Source organism: Sander vitreus, chromosome 5 (genome assembly GCF_031162955.1).
Source record: "Sander vitreus isolate 19-12246 chromosome 5, sanVit1, whole genome shotgun sequence".
NCBI classification, from domain to species: domain Eukaryota; kingdom Metazoa; phylum Chordata; class Actinopteri; order Perciformes; family Percidae; genus Sander; species Sander vitreus.
The window spans coordinates 13,132,118-13,143,977 of record NC_135859.1 but is presented as its reverse complement, the minus strand read 5'-3'; the positions used below and the strand labels follow the sequence as shown (position 1 = coordinate 13,143,977).

The window sequence follows — 11,860 nt, the reverse complement described above, 5'->3', positions numbered from 1 at the left end:
GCCACCTCCTCTTCTTGCTCCTCCCCCTCTCCAGTGTCTATCTATCAAACCTATCAAAGGTTGTGATTGGTGTGTGCTCATTTTAGACTCTTTGTGTTTCCACCTGGGTAATTGTGTGCTAGTTAAACTCAAGCTGTGCTGACTTAAGTGAACAATATTAAATGTTAGTGCTTTCTAAATGACCACATGGTGTAGGCAACGAGAAATTAAGGGATTTGTGTGTAGAGTTTTGCAGTGACAGTTCAACAAATCTGAATCGGGTCAAAACGGGAATAGTGTTATACAGTATATTAGTATATTCAGAAAAATGGCTACGCTTTTTGATAAATGGCGCTATGGTTTTGAAATTTTAGTTCAAAAGTCTGGTTATAGTGTTTAAGCAATCAAGAAAAACTGTAATAACAATAACAAGTTAACGTATATTACCGCCTTTATAGTTTCTTTCTTGCTTGTAAAATTAACCAGATATTGCATAGGCTAGCTTTGTCCTTACCAAGAGTGCAACATTTGATTAGGCTTTATAGACATGTCTGCTTTCAGGTGGAGCACTGCTGGCTTGACTCCTTTCTCTGAGTATAAGAGCACATGGATGCAGAGAATGTAAAAATAACAGTTTAAAGGTTAGAATTACCTGCAAAAATATGTGAGAGATGTGAGATAAAATGAGAGAACAAGGCCAGTTTCAAGATCCTGGTGCTTGTTATTGTCCTCAATTCTGACATTAACAGCATGAGAGAGAAGGAAAGGGAGAGAAATCTAAAATCATCTGGCCAAAGGACTACAGGTGAAAATTAGCCAGCTGGCTAACACTGGCACATTTACAGAAATGTTGATTAATGTGTGTTGTCCTTTATAAATAAAGAATAAGAATAAGAGAGAATAAAAAACAACAAAATGTTAAATGATTTCCGATTGTATGTATTTTATGGAATTAGAATGATTCATAAATAAGCTAAGAAAAAAAAACACAAAACTGGAACATCCAACATATTTAATCACCAGTGTGAAGAGAAAACGCTGACTTCCAACATGGTTCTGTCTGAATATATAATGATATCATTTTTTTTTATGAGATTTATTGAAATCATCCTTGTGAAGTTTGGATATTAATAATATACTATTAGGTAGCCTAATCAAAGAATTCAGTTTTACTTCATTCAGATGATAACAAACATGTTTTTGTGGTAGTCTAATTCTTTTTTCCACCAAAAGATTTTTGGATACCGTGGAAAAGGAAATTTAATTTCTTAGTTTGATTTAAACAATATTTAAAATCATGTAACTTTTTTAATTTTTCTTTCAGCATTGTCTTGTTTTTTCCTACTAAACTGCTTTATTTGGAGTAAATGTGTGAATGCTGATAAAGCAGACATGACTTTTAATCACCTTTTTTCAACATACATAGGGGTTGCACAGACTAGTTGACTCGACTTTACCCCTCCACAAGGACGTTTTGAGCTTGAAGTCGACTAGTCGCTGATCATGGGATTTTGTAGCACTGTCACTGGAAAAATTAGTCAAAAATCCAGCTCATTTGGAACTTAATTTGAAAGCCACGAAACGTTTGGGACATGAGATATTGAAGCTAAGGATGAGGAGAGCTGCCTGTAGCCGTTTGGATTTCTGCTACGCTAAAGGACATTTGCAGTCAGCTGTTTGTGTAAAGACACGCAGGAGGGGGTCAGCCCTATGTTCCCACAGCCCAATGGTCCCACAGCCCAATGGTCCCACAGCCCAATGGTCCCACAGCCCAATGGTCCCGCAGCCCTATATTCCCACAGCCCTATGTTCCCACAGCCCTATGTCCCACAGCCCAATGGTCCCACAGCCCTATGTTCCCACAGCCCTATGTTCCCACAGCCCAATGGTCCCCACAGCCCAATGGTCCCACAGCCCAATGGTCCCCACAGCCCAATGGTCCCACAGCCGAATGGTCCCACAGCTCTATGTTCCCACATTTCTAGGACATTTTTAAAATGAGGTCTTGTGTTCCTACATTTCCCTTCAATTTAAGCCCTATCCTCCCACAAAATCCTTTAGGGTTAGGGTTAGGGGGATCAAATCTGATACAAATTTATGAAAAAGAAAATGTGGGAACATAGGGCCTAATTTTGGAAAAAGAATCTTAGAAATGTGGGAACTGTGGGAACATAGGCCATAATTCCAATTTTTTTTTTTTTTAGAAATGTGGGAACATAGGCATGCTCCCGTGTGAGCTTTGAATTGTTGTACAGTTTGATGGAATGTGGCAGGAATAATTTTTTGTAGCGGTCCGTGCGCCTTCAAAGCTGTTGAACCCTCTCATAGAAGGTACTCCTTTGGTGGACTAGTGTGGGGTGGAGAGGGTGGTCGGGGTTATCCATGATAGATAACAGTTTGTTCAGTGACCTCTTCTCCACCACAGCTCCAAATGTCTCCTGTTTGCAGCTAATAACGGAGCCAGCCTCCCTGATCAGTTTGTTCAGTCTGTCTGTGTCGCTGGCTCCAATGATGCTGCCCCAGCAGATGGCGGAGGAGAAGAGAGCGCTGACCACAACAGACTGGTAGAACATCTCCGCTCTGTACTCTCCCTCCTGTCCATTCCTTATACACCAAACAACTGCAGAGTCATCAGAAAACATCTGTAGGTAACATGACTGAGTTGTACTCAAAGTCGGTGGTGGTGTATAAGGTGAACAGAGAAGGAGACAGCACAGTCTCCTGTGGAGCCCCTGTACCACTCACCACCACATCAGACAAAACACGGTCCAGACTGACAAACTGTGGTCTGCTTGTCAGGTAGTCAGTGATCCAGGAGACTGTGGACGCACCAACACCCATCAGCTGCAGCTTCTCACCTAGTAGCAGTGGCCGGATGCTGTTGAATGCACTGGGGAAATCAAAACGGGATTCGCTGACAGATGGGAAAAGCTGGTTGCCTCTTGGCATATCTGCTCACGTGAAGCTCAAACTCAACTCACTCTGTATAAACTTTTAAACAGGACCCCAAGAAAATTAGCCAGACTTAAGCTAAAGGACAGCAACACCTGCTGGAAATGTGAGAAAGAAGTTGGTGCTCTTGTACACATGTTGTATTTTTGTGAGAAAATGAGCACCTTTGGGAAGGTGTGGTTACTCTCCTGAATAAGATATTTCAATTGCCGTTGACTAAATCTCCAGCTTTATGTGTTCTGAGTCTTCTACTGGGCGACGTAGAATGAACAGAGAAGATTATGGGTTTGTCTGGCCACAATAACAGGGTGTAGAATAATATTAAGACACTGGAAATCAACTAGCCCATGCTGTTTTAAGGAATGGATTGAGTTGATGAACGGGTTACTTATAGAGCAGGGGTAGGGAAGATATTTTCAGAAGTGTGGGGTCCCTTTTTGGATGTAATAGAAGAAATGTCCGTTTGATTTTAACTGGTAGGCTATAATGGATTAGTAGGCGTGATAAGTGGTTCTATCAAGGCATGTTTATGGTTTAATTTTTATCATATTTTGTTTTTGTTGTTTGATTATTTTATTTTTATTGATTTGTATTCCTTGTTTTGTTAAGTTCGTTTACTCATTGTCTGTGTCTCATTTTGATTTTGTAATCAATGGCTGACAGGCAGGGGTGGATCTACAGGGGGGAAAAGGGGGGGCAGCTGACCCCCCACTGTAGGGTCTTGCCTTGCCCCCCTAACTTTGGTGATCAAAAAACTGTGCTTGTAAAAACAAACTGCCACTATGTCCACAAGCTTCTTAAAACATTGAAACAAACAATTAATTTATATTAATTAATAATTAATAATTGTGGATGTAATCTTAGGCTCCTGCGCCTGAAATACTTAGCTAAGTCCCTGCATCAAACGTGCAGAGTGGCGTTCGCACAGTCTGGCTCGCACACAGAGAGTCTGCGGCGGTGCAGTGGCCCTGCATCCCGGCAAAGACTGGAGCGACTGAGCTGCCCCCGGGCCCCCTGAAGGTGAAGTCAGTTTCCCCAGGTGAAGTTTAAAGGAACACGCCGACTTATTGGGACTTTAGCTTATTCACCGTAACCCCCAGAGTTAGACAAGTCGATACATACCCTTCTCATCTCCGTGCGTGCTGTAACGCCGCATTAGCTCAGCCTAGCACAGATCATGCAGGTAACAGGTTCCAACTAGCCGACTGCTCCAAATAAGTGACAAAATAACGCAAACATGTTCCTATTTACATGTTGTGTGGTGTACAAATAATGCCATGATCACCAGTCACGTTCGCTACTAACTAACTATTCACATTGGTTTTGTTGACGGAAGTAACTGTGCTTTTCGGTGTTGCGCTAATCACTCCGCCCAAGTAGCAGTGCTTCCACTTTCTGAGAATATAGTTCCCACTTAGTATACGGTTAGAATATGGCTGTGTCTCATGTGACCTTATTATTTGTACACCCTGTGACTATACAAATCAAAATAAAATATTACAAACTGGCATGCTTGAATTCATAACGTTTACAGAGGGTCGCCATTTCGGTGGCGTTACAACACTGGACTGGGTAAACCCAGTCTGATCTGCCGGCGATTTGATTTTGCCCTGCAGCTCAGGCTGGAAACCTGTACATTTATCTATCCTGCTTCCGTTACAATTTTGCGGGAACCAATCACAAACTGGCTTATCCACCTGGCGCGCTATTGGTGGGTTTAACACGATGGTGATAGAGAAGCGACCAAGCAGCTTTTTGTTTACATTCAACATGGCGGCCACCAAAGCTCAGAAACCCGTCGATGTCGCTGCTGTTTTAAAAGATTTTAAAGGCAAGTTTTCTCTGAAAACGGAACAGAAAGTAGCCCTGGAACAATTCCTACAAAAGAAGGATGTGTTTGCCTTACTACCGACCGGCTTTTTTGTTTTTGTTTTACTACTGACCGGCTTACTACCGAGTGGCTTTCGCTCTGCCTTGCTCTGCAAAGTACATCACCCGGATCGCTGGTCTGATTGGTTGAAGGACTATCCAATTGCGTACAGAGTCATTTGAGCTATGCCTGTTGATCACGCCTCTTGTGCAGAGAAAATACAGAGCAGACTCCCCAGACTAATGTTCAATCTTAAAGGTAATCTTGCTCCTTATGACCTCATAAGGAGCAAGATTCCAGATTGGCCCATCTGAACTTTCATTTTCTCAAAGACCAGGATACCCAGGGCTCGGTTTACACCTATCGCCATTTTTAGCCACTGGGGGACCATAGGCAGGCTGGTAAAGTGAAATTTTCATGCCATGGGACCTTTAAAGATTGAGCTTGGTCTGGTGATAGCCCGACTATTACAACACACTACAAATTGCTTGCTGAGACGGATCATTTGTATGTGATTAGTTAAGGAGTACTATAAAATCCACTTCCTCTCACATATCACGGAAATAAGGCTGCACAAATTAAACCAGGTCAAACTAGGAAAACAACAAATATAATGGGATTAAGAAGGCTAGTCTAAACATAAATTAGTGAAATCAAACAGTGTGGAAAAAACTATTATATAACTACTGTGATGTATTTAATGCCTTTAACTATCAGCTGTACTTTGTGTAAAAGCATGTGTCTTCTAATTGTCTGGTTCAAATAAAAGGCTTTAATACTGTAGATATAAGACATTTCTCTTTTGGTTTTCTTTTTAATTTGACTTTAGTCTGAATCCCAGAGCTCATGTCCTACATGAAGTGTACTTTTGTGGTTAATTTGTGTCTGAAGGAATGAGATGGAGTTGAGTAAAACCCTCCATTTCTCATGTAAGTGGTATACTTTCATAAAAAATGTAGATTTATGGGGCACTGTGATTTAGGATTCAACGACAACTTATTTGTGTTTATGCCCATTTTATTGCACCGCTCTCTCTCTTCCTGTTTAGATAGATGTATAGATTTAGGCTACAGATGAGGCTGTTAGTCACTCTGGCCAATGTGTTTCTCAAATAAAATAAATCCTTAAAGCTGCACTGATCACTATTTTGTATTATTAACTATGGAAAAAATGACTAGGTATAATGAAAAAGGGGTGGCTTGTAGTAGCAGTTCTAAGAAGCGTTTTTAGCAACTTCCAGGTCATGTCTTATGTTTTGTAGCATACAACTTTACTGTTGTGGTTCACTCTCACTGCTCTCTTTAGCACAATTTCCATCAGCAGCAGGCAGCTGTTTTAAGTGAAAAAGGTTCTGATAAAGCCACCTAACCAGCACCAAATGACAGAGAGAAACAGTTACAACTAGCGGGTGAACATAGTAGAACATAGTTGAGCATTCGGCAGCTAAAAACCACAAGTAGGCCTGTCGCAATAGTCAATACATGGACTCGCACGATATACGGAAATGTGCTCGGTAGCTTTTGGTGACGCAATATATTGCAATTGATAATTTGCATAATTGAAAATAAAGGTTTATTCATTTTGACATACAAATGAATGTTACCTTATGAGAATGAATGTAACATTTTAGTCGATCACGCCGTCTCTATCATCTCGTCTGCTTTCTGTGTCGGAGGAAGTTTTGGTCATTAAACCAAAACTACATGTATTAAAATTATAGGATTTATTGATTATTCCTAAAACAAAAAAGTAAACTGATAATTGATATTTACCAAATAATTCAAGTTTGTCTGCACTTTTCCCCAGACAAAAAAAATTACCATTACAGACAGTAATATGAACTAGAAAATGCATTTCCTGCAGAAAATGCGTGTGGATGCTGAAAAGCTGTATTTAAATGACACGCTGGGATTCTCATGGATTTAATTTAATGTAATTTTCACACACACACACACACACACACACACACACACACACACACACACACACACACACAGATTTAGTTTTAAACAATATAAGCCTTCAGACAATCAAACCAAAATGTTTTATTCATCAGTTTTCACAACTTCTTAATGTCTCATGTTACAGATTCTGGTTTGTGTTCACTAGTTTGGTTTTAATGTCAGAATGAAAAACCAGGACTTTTGTGAAATAAGTAAATGAAAAATCCAGGACATTTCCAAACAAATTTGAAACGTATTGATTTCCAAAACCGATCCAATGTGTGGGGGAAAAAAAGCTTCAAAAAAAGTTACCATGACAAAAGATGTAATACTTTCAGAATCCTTGCAGACCGTTTCATCTCATGTACCTGGTTTAAAGGAAACCGTGTGTCCAAATGCACACAAAAAAAAAGGAACAAAAAATGTAATCCATAAAGATGAAAAATGTGATTTGTGATCAGCTGAGCGTCGACACAAAGGTTTACAGGCTGCGTTTTGTTGACGAGTCTTTGAGACTTTAGATGAGTAGATCCAGAAAGATCCAGTTCTCGTCATTCCTGAATTTCTAACAGTTTTGATCCAGCAGGAGTAAATCTCTGTGCTGCCAGATGTTTAATTAAAGTTAAATGAAAGAGTTGAAGAATCATTCCTCCGCCCTGCAAACTTAAACGACACTCTATAGCGGCAACCAAAAAAACCTGAAGAAACTGGACCTTGAAAAACACTGCTGGGATTTTTTTCGGGGCGGGGATTGGAGGGAAGGTGTTTCGGGGGTCGGGTCTTTGGATGATGAAGGTTTCTCGTTTATTTCTCTCCTGATATATACAAATGCGGGTCAGTCGGTTCGCCCTCATTTTAAACCTCGTTCAGAGTCACTCACAGTGTTTATGCAAGAGAAGCCTCTCTGGATTGTCTGCCATTTTGTCTTTGACATCATCATCATCATCATCCGTCCGTAGTTGTGTTCTGTTGAAGCGTGCTGGATCAGCAAGGAGGAGTCTGTCAGTCCAGCTCTGACCGCCGCAAGACAAAACGTGTGACGTATTTCAGCACCTCGCTTCTCCTTGGACAGGAAACGGAAATCAAACTGGGAAGCGCCAGTAGCAGTATCGACTCACACCAAGGTCGTGATCACATGGAACGTGTCTCAGGGCGAGCCTGAAGCGTTCGTGTTCATAAGGTCAATTAATCTCAACGTGCCTGAAAGTATCAGTAGAAAACTGCACAACTTGTCGAACCATTTTTTTTTTTTAAACCTGAAAACCGCTGTTTTTGAGCGCTTTTCACTTCGTTAACGCTTTATAATAACCATCATTGATTAGTTAATGGTTATTTTACTGTTAAGGTTTACTAATTATTAGTAATGTTATCATTTATGTTAATGTATCATGAGTTTTGTGAAATATAGAATTAGTTAATAAATGTAGTTAATACTTTGTCAATGTTAATTATTTCGTAAACCATCTGGAAATATTTTGATGGATAACATAAAATTGCATCTAATGCGTTTAATTAGAGCCCGACCGATATATCGGCGGGCCGATATTGTCGGCCGGCCGATATTGTCGGCCGATATTAGGCATTTTCCAAATTATCGGTATCGGCATTTACAATGGCCGATAAAACAAATATTTAATACATAAAATAAAAACGGACGAAACACCCTTCAACCATGTTCTGAGTGTTGGCGTTGCATAGTTTGTCCACCAGAGGGCGCTCTACAACGTCCCCGTTGGCAACACTCTTTAATGTTGTTTTTTGTTGTTACTGTGTTTTTGTTCAAAAGGACTTTAAGTTTCATATGTTCATATTGGCCGATATATCGGATTTTTAAATCGCCAAATAGTTGTATCGATATCGGCCTTAAAAATCCTTTATCCGTCGGGCTCTAGTTTTAATAATTAGTTAATGATTAATAAGTGGTTTATGAATCATCAAGGAACATGAATGTGGCCCCATTAAATCTTTTTGGGTGATCTATAAAAGAGATGATTGTTTTTTTTGTGCAGTGATAATAGCTAAATAACAATAGATGCTTTACAAAGTATTAACCATTAACAAGGTATTATAATCATTAGTTGCCACTTCATTATATCCATCCAAATAATGTGGGTTTACAAACGATTTCTTAGAGGTTTACAAATCATTTGGTAATCATTGCCAAATACTTCATTTAATATATACTGTACGTTATGTGTGCTGCAATAAACTTAAAAAGGAAGAACGTCTTTCTAAATGTCTTTAAGGGAAACTCTGAACCCTCAACTCTTTCTGCTGTAGCCATGCTTAAATCTTTAAGAGAAAACTAAAAAGGTTCCTGTGTGATCCCGACCTCAAGTGTGTTCTCGGTCTCTGATGGAAGTAAATTGCGATACATGTTGATATTCGGCACCGAATCAGCTCAATAACTGAACTATTTTTTGTCTTTTCTTTACTCTGTATCTTTACTGAGAATTGGGTGGAGCTGCTTGTTTTTTTTTTCCCCTCACCAGGAAGTTAAAGCTCCATGTTTCACAGTAAAATATTAGTTTTTCATTGTCACCACTCCTACAGGATGTAACCAATCAAGTGTACTGAACTGTACACACTGAGATCTGCAGCACCAGGACGGTTTATAAAAAGTCTCTACAAGTTGAACAGACTTCTTGACTTCTTTGCGTCGAGGGTGTCGCTGTTGTGCTGAGTTATCCCGCAAAGCTTTGAACGTTAAATGTGTGACGTGGTCAGGTTGTGGTTCTGCAGCTGGTCTAGGATGGCGGTAGGGGCCGGGGTCGGGTCACCGTCTCTGCTGGCTGTAGACAGGGAATGCCAGCGTGACGTTGAGCGAGTCATTGTGTTGGACCAGTGAGGTGTGCTGGTAGTGCAGCACCAGCTCCTTCAGAGAGCCGTACAGGTTGTAGGGCTCCGCAAAACCAAAACCGGTGCCGGTCTTGTTGATGACGCAGTGTTTCACCTCTCCGTCCACACTGAGGGAGACAGAGACACAGAGATTAGATGAATCACACAAGGGTTTGTTAAATCCGGAGGAGCTTCCTGACATCGACACAGAATTAAAAATTACGTCTGGGGGAAAAAAAAGAAGAAAAAAAAAAAGGTCTTACACCACAGAGCAGGCGTAGCAGCCCGGCTTGCTGCTGTCTCGGACCAGGAAGGTCCCGTCTCTCTTTCCGCGGAGCAAAGACTCGGCCTGAATGCGGTTGATGTTGCCAAGACGCCACAGACGCTCGTCATGATGAGGAAGGTCCTCTTCATCCTCCACCATGCTGTACTCACTGAGGGAGGGGAGGGCAGGGGAGGGGTGCACAGAGAACATGTTAGCAGGGGACAACAAGCTTACACATTATCATGCTACGATTATTATTGTAGGTAGAGAACAGACAAGATGCTGGTTCTCTGTGTTTACAGGTTGAAAGGCGCTCCCTGGTCGCTCAACAAAATAAATATGCTAATGATGACCAGAGCACTGTGCTGTTTGCATGGCAATTTATCTTTTAGTCTATTAGAGGTGGAGTCAGCGATTCTGGAGAAAGATTGATATTTGAACTTAAGACCTAAACAAACACACCCTTCCTGTCAGTGATCCTTCAGAAAGTTAGCATGTGCCAGATTTACAATCCCTCTCGCGCCCACTGCCTTCCTCTTTATACATCCATGTTCATCCATGTTCTTCCGTTTCTCATTTTAAGAGCCAGGGTAAAAGTGTACTGATTAGAATTGCAGCCTCCACCTTTAATATGTGAATTATTTTCTAGATTAATTGCTCAGTCTATAAAATGTAGTGGAAAATGTCCACCACAACTTCTTAAACTAAAAGAATGTAAAGATATTCACTTTATATGCGAGAAGACAAAAGCTGGAAATCTGACTTCTTTTTTTTGTTGCATTTTTGCTTGAAAAATTTGAACCTGTTGTCAAAATAGTTGGCGACTAATTTTCTTTTGATTAGCTAATTGATTAATTGACTACTTGTTTCAGCTCTAGTTCACATTTCCCTCTGAAAACTACTGTACTCACAGTAGGGCTGCACGATATGAGGAAAATATCTGTCATACTATTAGACCTTCCATTTTAACCAAAGTGAGGAATCTCATAATTCTCAACCATCCCAGATACAGTTTATCACACTTACTCCTCTGTGGTTTCGTTCTTCAGGCCGAGCCACTCGTTGAGTTTCCTCTGACGAACTCCTTTCTGAGTCAACCACCTGAAACACAGAGTGCACCGCAGTGAGTATAATTGCTGTGTTGTACCATGCAGCTGTCTTGTGTTTCTGAGTGTGTGTATCTTACATGAGGTACTGGTCCCTGGTCTTGCGGAGCTGGATCAGGTCTGGTTTGATGCTGTTCATCTTCTTGTCGATCTCTCTGTAGTCTGCGGCCTGTTTCTTCAGGTCCACCTCCAGGTGACGCTTACTGTCCACGATCTCACTGATCCGAGACTTCAGCTTGTCGTAGTTCTCCATGATCCTTTAAAAAAAAAAGACGCAAAATCTTAAAACATGTCTTTATTAAACACAGGGAATGAGGTGTACTTCAAACAAACAATCAAAACGTTCTTCTCTTCTGCTGTTTTCCAGCAGTCAACACACATTTGCATACTTTATTTGATGTGGCGTTTTGGTGTTTAGTGGTTGTTAGCAAATGTTATTCTCCAACACAGATAATAAGACTTTGCTTCGTCTCTGAAGTTTTTAGCTAAGCATCATCGATATAATTTGTTTTCTTCCTGAATCATGTCACCTTCAGGGAACATGGCAGGAGCAGATGGCAGTTTGTGGAGAACCAGGTCAAACATACAGAAGGCTAGAATAACATTATTTCACATCCAAATATGTAACACCGAATTAACTTTTATAATGCAAAATAGGACTCTATTGCCTTAACATTTATTAATATTAATTATTGTCTTTAATTTTACTAAACTGTGGCTGCACAACAGTTTTCTTAAAGCAATTGTTATTTATTTATTTATATATATATATATATATATTCATGTTGTTTTCCCATTATGACTGACTGTCAAAACAATTAAATAAAGCTCTATGGCATTCATTCTCTGTATGTATTTGTTCATGTTTTACAAAGGCTTTAACCTGAGCCAGGCCATACAACAATGA

At 40.3% G+C, this 11,860-nt stretch overlaps 1 protein-coding gene across 1 annotated transcript in view; it reads right to left on the bottom strand.

The window, feature by feature from the left end:
- Positions 1-6,826: 6,826 nt before the first annotated feature.
- Positions 6,827-11,860, bottom strand: part of LOC144518079 (phosphatidylinositol 3-kinase regulatory subunit alpha-like) — a 28,441-nt gene continuing 23,407 nt past the window's right edge. Inside the window, exons 15-18 of the mRNA XM_078250466.1 lie at positions 11,034-11,210; positions 10,874-10,948; positions 9,846-10,016; positions 6,827-9,710 (exon numbers count right to left, since the gene is read on the bottom strand). Of these exons, the coding sequence (XP_078106592.1) occupies positions 9,521-9,710; positions 9,846-10,016; positions 10,874-10,948; positions 11,034-11,210 (613 nt within the window). The 3' untranslated portion in view covers positions 6,827-9,520. The remainder of the gene's footprint in view (positions 9,711-9,845; positions 10,017-10,873; positions 10,949-11,033; positions 11,211-11,860) is intronic.